The sequence below is a fragment of the Pterocles gutturalis genome, unplaced genomic scaffold, assembly GCF_000699245.1.
Source record: "Pterocles gutturalis isolate BGI_N339 unplaced genomic scaffold, ASM69924v1 scaffold24359, whole genome shotgun sequence".
NCBI classification, from domain to species: domain Eukaryota; kingdom Metazoa; phylum Chordata; class Aves; order Pterocliformes; family Pteroclidae; genus Pterocles; species Pterocles gutturalis.
The window spans coordinates 19,057-36,690 of record NW_010133939.1 but is presented as its reverse complement, the minus strand read 5'-3'; the positions used below and the strand labels follow the sequence as shown (position 1 = coordinate 36,690).

The 17,634-nt window shown below is 39.1% G+C and overlaps 1 protein-coding gene across 1 annotated transcript; it reads left to right on the top strand.

The window, feature by feature from the left end:
- The first annotated feature begins 2,511 nt into the window (after window positions 1–2,511).
- On the top strand, window positions 2,512–17,175 carry CMSS1 (cms1 ribosomal small subunit homolog (yeast)). Its single transcript, XM_010081422.1, has 8 exons — window positions 2,512–2,547; window positions 5,557–5,686; window positions 8,573–8,632; window positions 9,304–9,406; window positions 10,864–10,924; window positions 11,763–11,850; window positions 13,439–13,527; window positions 16,910–17,175. The coding sequence occupies exons 4-8, from the start codon at window positions 9,360–9,362 to the stop codon at window positions 16,991–16,993; spliced, it is 369 nt and encodes a 122-aa protein (XP_010079724.1). The 5' UTR covers window positions 2,512–2,547; window positions 5,557–5,686; window positions 8,573–8,632; window positions 9,304–9,359; the 3' UTR covers window positions 16,994–17,175.
- The last annotated feature ends 459 nt before the right edge of the window (window positions 17,176–17,634 follow it).

Genomic DNA, 17,634 nt, shown 5'->3' with positions numbered 1-17,634 from the left:
AAGCAAGTCTTTGACTACAAGCCTGCAGTGTATTTTTGTTGCTGCTGAAAGAAGGGGTTACATACTGCCTTCAAAAAAGAAGCCACGGCATTTGGTGATACTTTTAAAAATCTGAATGAATGGTTATCAGTGAGAAGATTTTGTTTCTCTTAGAGAAAATTTGTTAGCTCTGTGTCATGGTTTTATTCTTTTCTCATGCAGGTACCAGTTGGGACTGTTTTTCAGATGTGTGTAAAACAGTTCACCATATGTGTGAAGGAAGAAATGGGCACAAAGTGAATGAGTGGCATTTTTCGATATGCTGAAAGAGCAGTAACGCTTTCTAGGATAGGGAACCATCATATTCCACTGGAGGAAGGAGTTTCAGGTTGGCCCCTTTCTGGCTTTTTGACAGATTGGTGGTGTCCCTTGACTGAATCGATACAAAGGCTTGTTCTCTGCATAAAATGTGATGTTGGACATGGAATTTATGATTAAAACACCTGGCAAATAGTCTATGGACAGCTGGGATGTGTAAGGGTAGAGCAGGAACTGAAGGCAGAGGGTAGCTCTGTTTCAGTCTCAATGTCTGGGAATGCTAATGGTAGGGATAGGAATGAAAAATGTATGGTGGGGTTTTAAAAGCACTTGAATCAGAGTCAGGGCAGAAATTTTTAAAAAAAAGAAACAAACCAAGAATAAAAACAAAAAGCTTGTGTTAACCCTGGAACAGTTGTGTGAGCTGCAGTGAGTTTCTACTAGCAGTCATTCCCTTGATTTCTAGTGAAGATAGTGTCTGTTTATACCTGAGGGAATCAGAGGGACAGATCTCTGTTGTTGAGGCAAGAAACAGACCCTATCACCGCTTCTCATGGGTGAGTATTGATCCAGGCTGTGTTATATTCCAGCCCCAGTTGTAGAGTGCTTTGCTGGCTGTAGCCAGTGCCCACCGACACCTTCTCTGGTAGTTCCTAAATATCATTTCAAACCTCAACCAGTTTCAGGGCCACTTCTCTACAGTTCTACTGCCTTTGCAGTTGCAACGGCTGTGATTGCATCATGGCATAGAAAGCAGGAGCAAGCAACAGGTCGTTTGTTTGTGTTGAACATGGCCTAACAAAAAGGGAAATGTAGGCATCATATGAACAATTAACTCCACAAAATGCTTCTGAAAAGGATATGAGAGTGGGCTTGGAAAGGCACAAATGTGCTGGGCAGGGTCATATAGTACCAGTTAGGAAGTGTCCTCCTGTGAAGGGGAGGGCAGTGCAAGGAGGGCTCAGAAAGGCTCAGATGCTTTGAACTTCTGTTAGCTTTCCTTTGGACCTCCTAGCCCTGTTGAAGCTGCCCTCACAAGGGTACACAGGAGCAGCTTCTCTGGCTTTCAGCTGGGCTCCTCCTGCTGATACATTTCTTCCAGGCTTCCCCAGTGAGTGGCGCTGGATTTGCTGTTCCTGAGCTTTTAATGCTCCATGTGATGAGACTTCTCTGTAGTTTCTCACAGGAGCAGATTTTTCCAAATGCGTCTTAGGATCAAGGAGCTTCTTCCTGCAACTCAGCTTATTTTACTGTTGCTCTTCATCAAGTCACTTATTAAGCTCTAAAGCCTGTCTATGTAGATTATTTTGCATTTCCATGAAGTAAAAGTCCCTAAGAAGGCAAAAGAAAAGAGAATTGCTATGCTCAAAACACAGAAGTCTGTGCCTTACTGCTTCTGTTTTGGACAATTTTAGGTAGCTGAGGACAAATCCTAACCCTGGCTTATGTGAACAGGGACTCTGGCACAAAGGGACCAATTCAGACTGCTCAAAAGAGGGCTAATAATAGCAACATATGTTCGATGAAGATTATTCTGAAATGCACCATGTTATTTTTCTGGTGTGCATTTGACCCTGCCTGCTATGTGGAGACAAAGCAAGAATGGGGCAGAACAAATGTGAAACATGCTTTCCTAAATTTTGCATTACAAATGTAAAAGGAAATCCAGGCGTGATTGTTTCCAGTTACTCTCACCCAGTTCCATGGTATCTTTCACCATCTGGATGCTCACCTTAGACCCAGTTATTTTAGAGCGCTATTGGCAAAGTTTAGAAAAACCATCACACAGGATAATAGAGGTGAAAAATACAAAGTTTGTGAAAGTTTTGTTCATGTTTTCCTTTTGATTTTTTTAATGTCTCAAGACCTGCTTTTGACCATTTTATGGAATTGCGATTACAACCTGTATGTTTCAACTTTCTGTTTGTTTATCCCCCTCTTGGTTACAACGTAGATCTCAATTCCAAAATTACTCCAGATTTATGTAACTATAAGAATTTTGTCCCTTCTACAGGTTGTAAAGATTGGTTTTGTTTGGTTTTCCCTAACATAGCATTATACTTTATCTCCCTCTTACCTCCCTTTGGTGACTTTTTTTTCCCCCCTCAGGTGGTCAGATATCTGATGTTGAATCTTTTTTTCTTACCTTTTCTTTTTTTTTATATATGTGCTTTGCAGCCTACGGAGTGTTTTCTAAGTCAACCTGAAGAAAAACAAGAGAGCACCGTAAAGGCAAAGAGGAGAAAGAAGGTATGAATGTCCTAGAATGTGTCTGGGGACTGGGTAGTGCGAGTACATGCTATTACAAGGTTCAGAACTGGGACAGCCCTGTGATGATGAAAAGTAATATGGTCATAATGTTGCAGTCTCTTTCAGAGAAGAACATAAATTCCTACTTTTTTTGACTTCACTCAAAGTACCCGTTCCCAACCTGAACTATGTATTGTGTCTATACTCCGCTCAAGGGTTGTGTATGTCCACACCCCACTTGCAAGTGTTGCACACTGGTGAAATGTAACTGCATCAAAGAAAGGTGGAATTTCAGTTGCTGCAGAGCCTCATTTCAGCAGTGTGGTCAGGCTCCAGCTGCTGTTACATCTTTTGAGCCAAGAGCTGTCCTTGTTCAGTCTTCTCCTCATAGCATAAGTGTGTAAATAAATACTCTGTATTGTCCCTCTGGCCATGCTCCATCCTCACCCTCAACAACAAACACACTCTGCAGTCTAGATGGAAATTATATGGCACCAGGCAAGTTAATTGTCTTTCAGGACAGACTTGTAAATAGTTGGCTCACTCATAAGGCTGAAAGGTGGCCTTTTTATATTGTGTCAGGCTTCTTAATCATCAAGGGAATGGGAAAAGGGAAGAGTGGGATTTAGCTTTAAATATAGTTCTGGCAGAAGTGACCGCAGTACTTGTTCCACTGCTGCCAGAGTGAAAGCATCCCACGACAGAGACTGGTGAACCAGGCCTAACAAAAAGACCCCATTCTCAGGCAAACAATAGACACTTAGTTGTACCTTTGGTTTCAGTGGGGCTAGGCCACTAAGCTGACATACACAGCCTGTCAAAAAATCCATCAGGAAATATTTGTCCTGTTGATCTGTGGGTTACAAACAAAGTGCTCTCTCCAAAAATAAGGAAAAGGGGGAAAAAAATCCTTTGCTTTTAAGCATCTGGAATGAATTGGAAGAAAAATGATAAAACTTCCTGCATGAGCAACATTTCCCCACAGCCGTCCTTGAAGGATTTGCTCAGGTGTCCTTGCTCTTGTTCTCATGGAATGTCTCATTAGTATCAGGCTTCTCCCCTCCAGAGTGCCATAATTTTCCTGAAGGAACCAAGTGGCCCAATGAATGACGTAATGGTGCTGTGTAACAGCGCCTTACACTGGATTACCAAGTAAAATGAGCCAGATAGTTCTATCTTGCTGTCTGCTAAATCAGAGGTTCCCAAATGTGGGTCACTTGAGAGGCAGGTTGTGGGGCTGAGGATGTAGAAGACCATTTGTGGTTGACAGGAAGAACAATGAAGATGTTTGGTTGTGGGCCTCGCACAAAGGCTGTGTGCACTGTAGATGGCCTCTGGTCATTCTTTGGGAAGAGTGGTTGAATGGCAGAAAATTACAACCATGCCAAGTGAAGGTGAAACTTGGGAAGGAATGCTACAGATGCAGGCACTGCAAAAACCTGGTGAACAGCCATACATCCACTGCAAAGTCTTCCAGGGACTGCAGAGGGCTTTGCACCAGGCCAAGAGGAAGGCATAAGCACTTCATCTCCTTGTATCCCACTGTCAAAAATTTAGCTAGGGTCTTGCAAGCACACAGCAGGCTTTTAGCAGAGGTAGGACAGACAGTGGCCAAAGTGGCAGATGGCTGGGAGAGGCAGCTGCCTACTTTACCTTTGCTGTGGGGTAGAGTGGCTTCAGCACCCCCCGTATGGCTCTTCCTTGCTCAGACTCCTGCACCTTATGCTGCCATTACAGGAGTATTTGGGGTGTATTGGGCAAGAGGGGAAGACGGAGGGGTGGGGAGCGGAAGAGAAGGAGGGAGTGGGTACTGGGATGGAGTGGGTGAAAGAGGGATGGAAGAAGATCTGTCCCCTACGTTATAATTCCTGCTATAGCTCTCTTCAAAATTTCCATTGATCTTTGTTGGCCCAGACCTTACTGTGATAAAATGCACTGAAGGTACCCACCACCCCCCCAAAGCTGCTGAAAATGCTTCCAGGCCCTCTTCATCTCTGTGAAATCTCACTTTCCCTTGCAGATATGTACCGTATTGCTCTGTCCTAACCACACTCTGCTGCTCCTTTTTGTTTCTAGGCTCATGCTGCCATGTGTCCTCATGATGGCAAGATCGGTTTAGCTTACACAGTTGAGAAACTTTGAGCTGGCCGTTCACAAATGAATCACTTCTCAGTGAGAGGAGAGGCTTCGCATTCGTGCTTTCTCTCCATGCTACCTCTGTCCTTGAATCTGCTGTTTTCTTAAATGCTGGCAGATCATTCAGACAATGGGAACCCTGAACTCTTCGTCCACGTGATCCATTTAATTATGTGGAAAAATAGAGCTTTCGCTTCAGTGAAAATTCATACCTGTTATTTGCTAATGTTCCTGAGGTGTAAAACGGGCCAGGCTCTAAAAATTATTAGTTGGCTTAAAAAATTATCCATTTTTGGAAGAACAGCACAGCTGCTGAACTCTTTCTGCTTGACCTGTGGTTTTGTGAACTTTTAACTCATCTTCATCACACTTGCGTGGTATTCTATGAATACAGCTAACTGTCTTTCCTTCCAAAATAGATAGATAGTTACCTTGGTTTAATCAAAATATAACCAAGACTTATATAACCACTTGTTTCCTGTTGTTATACTTTAAGAATAATAAATTAAAACAAATTATGAAAAAAACCTGAATTTTCAACTGATACTTACGTGTACCAACAGCAGAACTCACTAAAGCAGCTTTCAGTTATGTTTTTGTTATGGCAGTATTTCAGGTGAGTGCACAAGATTTTTTGTCTCTAGGCTCACAGACCATCTCATCAAAGTATCTGAACTTGCATTTGAAGTCTGCATTCCCACTAAAGATGATGGGAATTTTGTCCCATTGTAAGGTGTTTTTCTAATTAAGCTGTAATTAAGACAATATAACTGTATACATTTATGGACAAACATTTATTTACAGTGTTGCTAGCTAGCCAAAGAGCAGAAATTATAGAAATGTCATGCCTACCCATTTTACTTTGTTTTTTAGAAGAAAATTTCTGATATTCTGGAAAAATCCACTCCAAAACCTGCTGTCCCTGCAGATCTGCAAAATCTACTTAGTCAACATTTTGGTGAAAACCGTTCAGTGATTGAAATAGAAGAATTAAAGCTGCCAGGTAACTTCTATGTTTAATAGATGAAGAATGCTTTTTCCGTACTTTTTCTGCAAAAGAAGGAGTATTTTTGGTACAGGTTTTGAGTTGTACTTTTTTGTGAAATATTTTATTATACGGTATATTGATCTGCTGTTTAAGTAGAGATGTTAGGTTTTTTTGAATAAATGTGACATTTCTTGGATTTACAGAAATGAAAATAAACATTGTTTAAATGTGTCCTTTTATTGTAAAGTATAAATTTCAGGAGCTCGCTTTTCTAATAGAGATTATGTGATTCCTAATAGTAGCTTCCAATATGCTGACTGATAAAGTGAAAGATGTATTTTGTTTCTGGGATTATCTGAGTCGATCCAGATGTATAATAGCAGGGCTGACAGGAGTAGACGAAGAAATAATGAGACATCATTCTGTCATGGTTATGAGATGTTGAACACAATGGGTTTTTTTCACGGAGTGGCATAAAATTAGATGGTAGTTTTGGTCCAAGTGTAAAGTGACCAAGTTTTAACCATGATGAGGACCCTCTTGGTTTCCTGTATTCTGTCTCCAGTTAAAAGCCGGTGATAGAAAAGGCAAAGCAGGACAGAGCAGGGTTAGATTCTGTCAGTGGGAGGTTGCATTAGAGATGAAGGCAACATTGAACTTCTCTCCCTCTTATTCTGCAGATAAAGAGGCACTTTCATCGTATAGGCACTGTTCACTATTTGTTGGTAGTACTCGTGAAGAGCAAACGGCCTAGTAACTAACCTGCATACAGCTTAGATGCTTCTTGAATTCTTAGTAACTTGGACCCAATGGACGAGCCTTCTAGCCCAGCAGTGGTTTCTATTTTAATGTTTAAGCCTGTCTTTCTAGATAAATATGCACCTCCTTAACATCCCCATCTTTATTTCTGTGGAGCAAGTTCAGCTTTCTTCTTGAATCAAGAAAACCTGGAGAAGACCTGTATAGATTGCTTTGAAAAGCTTATGTTAAATATGCTTAGACCCTTACGGATTTTAGCAAATAATAAATTGCTTTGGTTTCTTTCTTATTAACAGAGCCTTTGGGGCTAGTGAAGTGGCCTCTTTCCATATGGATTGGCTCTTGGGTTGGATAGAGATATTTTTTCTTTCTTTTTGTGCTGGGAGTTGGAGGCTTAGAGTGCCAAGGAGTTGACGAACTTCTACAGCTGTCAAGTCATTCTTGTCAAAGCACTGAGCAAATAACAAGCAACTACTTGGAGTTGTGTGTTCTTGTTAACTGACACGGCCCAGAAGGTCAGGTTTGTAGTCAGCATGGTCACTTGCTGTAGTCTGGAGCTATGTGTTTTTTCCCTACCTTTCTGAAACTTTCATTTTACATTGTTGTTAATACTCCAGTGTTGCTGGAGTACTGGTGAAAGGTCAGTGACTGAAGCTTGTGCCCTTTAAAAACCATCTTTTGAATTGTTCAGTCAGTAGTGATATTTAATGTACTCAGAAGAGCAAAACAGCAGCAAAGATATTTTGCCACTGGGAGGAAAGGATCAAGGTGGGTGTGAAGAGCTCTTCTATTAGCATCAAATGCTTATGGAAGGGCAGCCTCTGTCCTTCACCACTAGTGTCAAGTGCATCTTTTAAACATGATTTTTAAAGTTAGCTGTTGATACTTCAGTTGAACACATTCATTCCCTTTGGAGCTCAAGTCCCAGTAAATATCAATCTCTGGATTTAATAAAAGGGATCAGTGCAAAATAAAAGTTTTTAGCAAGACAACACCCATTAAATGGAACATACAGTGAGGGAGAGTGGCTATGCTAAAGAAACTACACAGGCAGGACTTCAGCCAGGCATCAGCTACACACCAAGTTTGTCACACTGCCAGATCCAGTGGAAATCATGGATTGAGACTGCCAGCATTAGCACAATGTGCCAACTATGGGAACATGAATAGTGTCTGCAGGGAAACCTCCTTAATTTAGTTAAAATATATGGGCAAATATCTCATTCCATAGACGGGAACCCTGAGGTGCTATGCTTCATGCAGAATGATAACAAATATGTGAATCCCTGAAGACAGAGTAGTTAATGCTCTGCAGGAGCGTATTGTGCCATCAGGCAAAGTACCCTTAACAATGGCAAGTTTTCAGACCATCTAATTTTAATCACCACTTTAAGAATTTAGACTTTCTGTATAGACACTGGAGAAAGGTTGGGCCTTCCAAAGAACCTGTTAGGACCTTTTCTTTCTTTATTGCCTCTGTATGAAACTTAAAGTTAATTGGTATGTCTGCCACAGAGTGCTTTTAAGACTTACTAGTTAACATAGTGACCAAGTAAAAGATAGGGAGGCAGTGGGAAATAAAGGAAGAGGAAGGCATTGAAATGCACTACCATTAGGATTGATGTAGTTATGTAGATTACCACAATATGAAAGGCCAGAAAGAGGAACAAACTTATTGACAGGTACGTTATTGGTAGGTTCTTGTATTTAAACAGTATGAATTGTTTGGGTGATCTACAAATGTATTTCATCGTAGGTAGATTGGAGGAACAGTCTTAACAGGTTGACTGCAAGGCTTTTGGCTAAGACCCTCGATTGATTGTGGCAAAGACATATGAAACTTTTTTGAAGTACGTGATCACACCTGCACAGCCCCAGTAGTCAGGGATTTTCATGGTGGGAGAAAAGAAAGAAATTGCAACTAAGTTGAGAGATGTTATTTTCCTTGATTTATCCAATATAAAGCTTCTGGTACACGTAATATACATCGTACATTAATCTTTGTTTCATAAATGGTAATTTATTGATGACGGATTTTAACACAGTTGTGATTTCATCGATAGAACTAGTGGTTATGTTGCAAGCATATATGCTCCTTTTACGGTTAAAAATACATCAACAAAAATATTTTTTCCTTTCCAGATTCCTGTTTTTTGCCATACAATGATCTTACCCACAGTTTTTCTTCATACCTGAAGGAAAGTGAGTAAAAATGTTGGATGAGATGAAAGTTGTATGACAAACATTGTTAATGCAGTATTATTGCACCTCCAAATATTTTTAATTATGAAGTATTAATAACTTTAAGGGGTTTTCATTTTTCATTACAGGTCTTGTTTTTCTGGCTCTTTTTTACTGTGTAACTTTTTTGTATCAAAATGCTTTAGAGTTTCTTTTAATTGCTAGGGATTATTTGTCGGTAATTTATTGTGGCTTCATAAGTAGGTGTGTGTATTATAGTAAAAATCCTGCAGCTATCTCTTGACGTGAACTGAGAATTTTTATTCTCTCATATATATTTATGAAAAATTTCTCATCCAGTAAATGTATCTTTCCAATTGGTTTTCTCTGATACAATTTACCCTATGTGGCAAATGAGGACATTGGACTTCTCACCTTACAAGCTGTTGATTTTTAATGCTTATCTAATTTGTTCAGTTATGTGATATTTCTGTATTTTATTTATTTTGGGCATTTTATTTTCCAGTTTCTCAGCCATGACTAAATGTAAAAGTGTTGCCAAAGATCCAGACCTCGTAGGAGTCAGCATGTGTGTTCTTGCTGCTGGCTACCGTTCATCATGTAATCTTGTAATTTAAAATTGTGGCATGTAGTACTTTCTCTGTGTGTGTACACGGGCTTTTTCATTACAGTCTGTCCTAAGTGGGCAAAACTCCGTAAAAACCACAAGGAGAAGAAGTCAGTGGTGATGCTGGTTATCTGCAGTTCTGCACTTCGTTCCTTGGAACTCATCAAGTATGTCAATAGCAAATTTTATGTTGAGGTTGGCAGTCAGTCAGAGGTTTTGTCTTGGAACCACAGACATAAAGGCAAAACTGGGACACTGTCCTCTGCTAGCCAACAAATTCACTGATTCAAAATGATGCAATATCCCTTGCTTCTTTAAAATGTGGAGGTGTGGTGTTTGGTTTTAGACTGAAGTAACAGTACTTCAGTTGCATGAAAGTGCTATTTTTGTTAAAAAACAAAAATAAAGTGTACCATTTTGGTGGAAACATGCAACATGTTATACTTGGGAGCAGAGTAAACGCATAAAGCATCATGACCCACCACTAGAAATCGTGACTTTGCACCTAAAGCAATGAGGACATGGCATTCCAGGGCCTCAAGTGCCAATGTGTGTGTCTGGTCTGAGTGCCTCTAGGTCTGTGTCCGTGTTCTCAGCTGGCTCAGGCTGGCGAAACTGTTGTGCAGAGGTGATGATTTTCAGTGTTCCCTGTCCTCTTTTTTTCCCTTCTCTATCTTCCCCCTTCTCATTCCAGAAGTCTTAATGACTTTGATGAATTAATGTATACCTCACAAATTTCTTGGTTGTCTTTTGTGTCTCGACCCTGTTTCCTGTGATTATCTGTCAGTACAACATGAAATGTTGAGTTGGGAAGTTTGACTCCATGCTACAGATAGAAGCATAGAAACGGCAGATGTGCCAGTGGTGCTTAGCCCCTGCATGCAGGTAGTACCATCCGAGACTTAGGTGGTTTATGTGGATGCTTGTGTATAAACCTTTAGCTTTGCAGAAGAGAAAACTGAAAATCTGGCACACTGCAAAAAAAATGCAGAGAAAGCTGTCTTAAATGACATTCAGTAAATACTGAATATGCTGTCTCCTGCTTGATTAATACAGAACATAGAGTCGTTACTGTGTGCCAAAATAGAGTGTCAGAAAAACAAGTCAGGTTTTCCAACAAATGAGTTTTGGTTAACTGGAATTTGGGCAATGTCTGCAGTAAAGACTGTGGCAGCCTAGGTTTTCCCAGGAGCCATGCCGCAGGAAGACTGTAAAATGTAGATTGGTCCATGCACGGATCTTTCTTTCTGTACATGCACGTGCATGTTTATTCATGCCTCTATCTCAGTAACTGAGATAATTTTTTTAATTAGAATTTGATGATTAGTCAGTTTTGAACTAAGTTAGCTGTGAAAGCACAGGCCATAATTATTAAATATTATCTGAAAAGCTATCTAAACAATATTGCCCCCTACTGATATCTTCTATTGTGTTTGTCCAGTTGTTGATCACTGTTGATCAAATAGCAAAGAATGTACATAGTGTTCAAAGTACAAGCCAGGTCACTGGGGGACTGCGTGTCTCAAGCATATTGAGAAATGCCAGCTAGTTTTGCTTTCCTCCTGTGTGGTCTTAATCCCAGCCCTGATGCTTGCATTTCCTTTTTCAATTTTTCTATTGCTAGGTCAATGACAGCATTTAAAGGAGACTGCAAAGTTCTCAAGCTGTTTGCAAAGCACATAAAGGTAAGAGAGCTGCAAGGGAATTTTAATAGAACAACTAAACAACTAACCAGTGTCGTACTGTTTTCTTTTTAAAGCATTTAGCAATATTGCCTTTCGTATAGTTCATATGTTCTTTCCTTTAGCTAATGATTTCTTTGGTAACCCATTGTTGCAGTTTGAGGAATCTAGCCAAACACCATCTTCAATAGCTTATGTAGATGCTTATTGATGTGCTGTGTTTTAAAGATGTTCCACATTCTTCTGAGGTGCTCATTCAAATGGCTTTAGCCTGTTTAAATAGAAGGCTCACACGTAGATTTGTAGAAGCAAACTGTACCAGCACCCACATTTGCATTCTGACAGTTGGATGCCTGGATGCCCAATATCCATTCCTGTTGGAGAGCACAAATTACGGGGATGTTGGAAGTAATGAACTGACATTTGGCCTTTGATATAAATGCTGTCAAACACACAAATGTCACTTGCTTTATTTCACCCTTTTCCAGTGTCTTAATCTTGAAGGATTTTGGAGCTAATTCAACTGTCAGATTTCCAGATATTTCCAAGGAATTTGTTTAAATGCTGAAGGAAGCATACTGTTCTCACCTCCAAAAATAGTTGGTGCAATAACAGATTTTCAAAGTTGAAAATGACTGAACTTCTAGAGAAGTATGATGCCCAGCTGGCTGTTACATTTGTTAAACTTTCTCCCAGATATATCCGTTTGAAAGTTTGAAAAATGAATAGCATTTTCTAGAAAGAGATACGATGAGATCTTGAATTTATTTCCAGCTCTTTGAGAAGAAATTTTAAAATAATTGTGTTTTTACTGTGGTTTTTCCTTCCCTCTTCAAATTAGATAAAAGAGCAAATGAATATGTTGGAGAAAGGCGTGTTCCACGTTGGGGTTGGAACTCCTGGGAGAGTAAAAGCGCTAGTGGAGCAAGGTAGGAGAATAAGAAAGGTTTTCTCCACAGGTATCTTACACTTAGTTTCATGAGAAGCAAGACTTGAATTGTTTTTGAAACACTTAGATTGACATGAATCTGTGGATTTGGGTACTAAACTGTACAGTTCTATTTCTCCACTTCTACTATGTCAGTCAAAACGAGGTCAAGATTCTAGTAGTTGATTTTATGATCATTTTAAACTGCCATAAATCACTATTACCAGAGAAAAGCGGAGCAATACTTTCCCTCCCCAGTCAGTGCCCACTTATTCCCCCTTCTTGCTTCTTGTGCTAGCCCAAGAGTCTGTTTGGCAGCTCAGTGAACTGATCCCAGTTAGAACTGATCCCAATTAAAACAAAACCAGTATGCACACAAAGTCAGGTAGTGAGCAGGCGGAGGTGGGGGGCTTCCTCTTTTGGCAGGAATACTGATTTATGCTGACTTGAAAGTGATTGCAAACCCGTGGTGTAAGATTTAAAGCTCCAGGAAACCAAACACTGCAAGTAAATCAAAAGGAAATACTGACAGAAGTCATTGTATCATATGTCACTCTGAGCTCAGTGTAAACTTCTGCAAGGGGTGGACAAAAGACCTTCTTGCTGATTTGATTTTCTTCCTGATTTACCTGTAATGAAATTAATTATTCTATATAAATCTTTTTTTCTCTTCCCAAATTTTGAGTGCTTACTCAAGAGACAAACAAACAAACAACAAAATGGTGATTCTTTCTGTTCCTCTTTCTAATCTCTGCCTTACTCTGTGGTTTCTTGGTCAGGGACTGTCTGTGGATTGAGACTCTACTGCTCCTTCCAGAAGGGTACAGGAGTAGCACAACTTTGTTGCTTCCTATACCCTCTAGCAACATTAAATCTTTACTGCTCAGCATGTCAGCTCATTGCCATGATAGGTTGAGGCAGCTTATGGCAGGGGCACAAGGTGTATCTTCCTAAGGTCTAGTCTTTTTTTGACACCTTATTGTTGCAGTGCCAGGTCACTAGAAAATGGAGAAGAGTCAAAACTGTTACAAAAAATACTGGGCATCACGTGGAAGACCAAGGAAAAATAGGAGAACAGCTGGAGGGCCAATTCAGAAAGGACCTTTTTCTTCTTTCACCACAATTTATTTAGAGGATAAAGGAATTATTCAGCAGCTCCACTGACCTGACTCACATTCACATAGCACCCAGTCCTGTAAATTGGTAAACACTGTCAGTTCCCATTAACAACAGCTTTCAGGCTAGGGTCCTTGTAAGTTACCAGCTCCTCATCAGCTGTGGAAATTCAACTCCTGTGGTTTCATCAAGAAGAAGCTTGAGGAATTATTTTCTGGCAGGATGTTAGCTCCTGACAAGCCTGGCAACAGTAGTTGTTCTGCTTTTGTGTTTATCTTCCAAAAAGGCATGGGATTATGTGGTTAAGGGAGTTTGTGGTGTCAGTGCATTAGTTTTCCAACCAGCAAATGTAGCACTTAAGTGTTCAAAGATTAGTTTCCTTGGAAACAGACAGCAAAAGATGTAAAAGCCAAAAATCATTATGATAATCACATCATATTATCGTGGTAGTAAAATTTATGTTGCCTTTTTAGATGGCCTGTGCTTGAACTCCACAAAATATATTATTCTGGATTGGAACTGGAGAGATCAGAAACTAAGGCGAATGATGGATATCCCTGAGGTATTGTATGAGCACCTGTATATATTACATTCTGTGTATTCATTACTTCTGATTCTGGTGTCCAGATCTGGGTCAGTAAGGTTTTCTTTCTGTAAGAAGCTGGCTTCAGTGGTCTAGAAACACAAAGAAGTCAACATTTGACTGGTAAGTCTGTATACTCAGGTCTCAAAATTACCTCCTCAGGAAGATTTTTTCCTTTTTTGTTGCAAGTCACAGCTGTGACTTCTCTGGTTGTGCTGTGAATGCCTTCTGTTTATGTTAGATGTTTGTTCTACCTGTTCCTAGAAAGTTCTCTCAGTAAGAGTTTATGCAAAAGTTCCCTCAAAAACTAAATAAAACTTCGGAGAAGCATTTATTTGTCTCCATCTGAGAGTAAGATAACTTCTTGTGAGTAAATCTACAGAGTTCTCATTTTTAATTTTTTTTTTCTTTGGCAAAAGGGAGGGTACAAACTATGTAGAGGCATCCATCATTTGTAGACTCCTTTTAAGATAATTCCTCGTTCTTTTCAATTCTGTAATACAGCTTTCACATTTATTGCTGTGACAAGGCATGTTTACCATATGCTGTGGGGCATCAGCTGATGTTTAGCCAGAGAGAGTGAAAGAGGCAGATTCCTCCATCAGTGGTTGTCATAAAGCTCCCAATTTCCTGCACAATGTTTCAATTTTTTTTTTTTTTCGCATGTTTAGAATGGGCCAGTATGCAGAATCTCCAGGGAAACAGGACTATTTTGCATGTAGACATTAAACTGTTTCACAAGTGAAACAAATGATCAGTCATTAATCCTTCTCTTCACTTGTCTATGTATTTGAATGTGCTGTATTTTACAGTCCCACATACACAAAGATACATGTTCCTAATAATCTCAGATAAAGCGCCCCACAAAAAAGTAGGTTGCTGAAGTGAATTACCAGAAAAAATCCAGCTTTGCTTTTTGAGGCAAGGAGGCTCCCTCTTCTGGTAAATACATAAGGGTTTTTTGTGTGGTGCTTGTGATTACCTTGTAAATTTTTGAAAGAATGGAAAACGTGAATTCACAGACATAGCAGTACAAAAGGTGTTGTTTGCAGTCAGATGGATTTTTTAAGTCAACTGAAGTAGATGTACATACAGTAGACTATAAGTAATCCTCCTCAAAAACCTGAAGATTATGTTGCTAATATTTGATTTTGGGCTATTGCAAACCTGAACTGTCCCTTTTAACCTACTTGTTGGTAGCATCACAGCAGTTCTGCATGTCTGTCTAGGAATATAAGCCAAAAATTGTGACTCCAGATGTATTTTATTAAGGCAAAATCTTAAGGCTATCTTAAAATCAAATGTTAAGGTTAAGTTCAAGTTAAAACCAAGTAAGAAAGAATGTTACACCTTCATATATAGTGTTAGCATAAGGAATAGATATTTATGTGTGATTGCAGAATAGTGAATATGTGATTACAGAAAAGTCTTCAAACCTGCACTTGACTCGGGTAACGCAGCACACAGAAAGGTTTTTGACATATTGAGCTTTGTAAGGGGAGCATCTTGGAGCTATTTGTCCTGCTGCAGATACCAGGCAGATTCCTGAAAGTTAGTTATAAGGAATGTCATTGAAAAAAGATACCCAAATAATGTTTTGCAGATAACACAGTAGAAACCAATGGAATGTTTTGGCAACTTGCAGACTTGAAATATGGAATACAGTCTTATTGAGCAGAGGATCTTACTCCTCTACTTGTATAAAAATTGTCAAATACATGCTATGAATAATCATAAGTTTTCTCAAAGAAGAGAGGAATTATAGTCTCAAAAGCATAATTTAAGAATTGGCAATTTGATGTGCTGATTTCTTTTATCCTGTATTTATTGTGGAGGCAAAATTGTAGCCTTAAAATTAGAAACAAGGCATACTGACCTTTTTTTAGAGCAAACCTCAGTTGTCAATAATTTCTTTGCATATTTAAGGTGCTGCATTGCTAAATTTCATTGTAATTACGCCAGAAAGGAAGAACAGCTGGAAGCATGTTTCCATTCTACTTGCTGTTTTTGTACTCACTGTTGTTCAGTGGAGAATTATGTACATAGTGTTTTTTTTCTGATAATTATATTAATTTAAAAACACATTAATCTTCCCACATGACAGTCCTGTATCACATCATTTCCACATAATAGATGGTGTGCTGATCCACTGCTCTCTCAGTTGCCTTGGCATCTCACTGGTTAATGCTGTTGGACTTTTTTTTTTTCTGTTTCTGTGACTCCTGCTTCATTCATCCCAAACAGTGCAGAGAAAGAAATAAAAAGGAAGCTCACAAACATGCCATAGGACAGGTGAATGAGTTTATCAGACTCTATCTTGATACACTGGAGTTATACTAAAGCATAAAGGTTTAAATAAACATTGATTGTATGCTTTCTGATCTGACCAAAGGACAAGCTTCCTGCTTTGAAAACTTTGTGTATAGAGGTTGATGGCAATACAGAGCTGTCTCAACTCCTCAAATTACTTGTTCATAAGATTCAAATGGAGTTTTTTCAACAGAAAAACAATATTATATTGTCTGCGAACAATATGAACACTGAGCCTTGAGTTAGTTTGAAAATACGGAAGGTTTAAGTTTCAGGCTTCAAGAAAATGCAAAGCTTTGTAAGAAATGGTCTTGTGATAGAAAGACAACTGTTTTCACCCTCTCATGGCACATCCAGTGTAGAATAGAGATTGGCTGGGCTTTATCACATCATTTATTCCTGTGCAAAGTGGAGGCACAGAAGGATATAAACCTGAGAAAAAACTTGCAAATAAATTCGTGGTAAGTGGGAAGAGGAAGCTATAAGGAGACTCTGGACTAACCGTGATGACAGAGAATCTTGTGTCCCTGCTGAAATATGTAGTCAATATTTACTTTTGAATACATTTGTCATTTTATCTTTAGATAAGCAATAAGCTACAACCATATTCGTGTTATAAACCAAAGTACTTTGCACACAGCACATGTAGACCTGACCTTCATGCTCACTTTCATGTAGGTGTCTCAGACACAGATAATGTTGTGACTGTTGCAGTGCACTGCTGCCCTCGGACTACTTGATACAGGTTGATACTCTGGAAAGTCCCATAGAGACCTCTTGCTGTGGCATGCTTTATCAACTCCGTAGCAATTACAACTTTTCTGTAGCCATGTTAGATGGGACTTCACAAGCTGTAGCTGTACTTTAGGATTGCAGAGCAAATGCTAGATATTCTACAAAATGGAAATATTCTAAAGCTCGGGACCTTGTATGGGAAGCTCTTCTTTGATTTCTAGTCCTATAGTAAGGTGCCTGAGTAAATAAATAATGGTATTTAGCCAAAGCATTATCAGTAACTTTTGGTGCTTTCTTTGACTTTTGTTTTCTTCAGATAAAGAAAGAAACAATTGACCTGCTGGAGAGGAGTATTATAAAGCTGTGCAGAGAGGGGTCTGTGAAGCTGGGACTCTTTTAATGGTTTTACCAACAAGGAAGTAATTTGCAGCTGCATTTTACTATTCTGTCTGCAATTGGCAAATGATTAACAGGTGATGGAATCAAGAATTTTGACTCTTCAGAGGTCTGTCAGTACAGACAGAATGCACACTGCAACTTTTTCTGACTTTCTTTTAATAATAAAGCAGAAGTTTTTGTTTGTAGTTTTGGTATGATTTTTATTGCAGTAGCAATGTGGTACTGAAAATCAGAGTTACATTGCATTCACCTGCTAGATTCCCTACTATATGTCACTTTTAACATTTTGAAGACGAGGAAACTTGAGTGTGAAAGTCTTTGTACAAATCAATTTTCTGTTATCTCCCCCCCACTGTCCTAAAGGAGACACTTCTCTCACGAGAGTGGTAATCTAGTTCTTGCCCTCGAGGGTCTTTGAAAAAGCTGTATGAATTTTAGTAATTTTTCAAAAAGGTATTTTTCACTTATCTGTTCTAGAGCTGGCCAAATGATATTTTTTGCTATTACATAGTAACTTATCTGTATATTATATTGAGACTTTATTTTGGTTAAACTGTTAAAGTGTGCAAAAGATATTCTTCTGTTTGTCCATTTAAATTAAAAGGATATGATCTCTGGGTGATTCTTTTGTCATTGTGGATA

What these genes read in the sequence shown, in the direction of transcription:
- CMSS1 (XM_010081422.1), top strand. Translation starts at nt 9,360, where the DNA reads ATGCTGGTTATCTGCAGTTCTGCACTTCGTTCCTTGGAACTCATCAA. An exon ending in TGTTTGCAAAGCACATAAAG is followed by an intron (nt 10,925 to 11,762) that starts GTAAGAGAGCTG and finishes TCTTCAAATTAG; the next exon opens with ATAAAAGAGCAAATGAATAT. An exon ending in GAATGATGGATATCCCTGAG is followed by an intron (nt 13,528 to 16,909) that starts GTATTGTATGAG and finishes TGTTTTCTTCAG; the next exon opens with ATAAAGAAAGAAACAATTGA.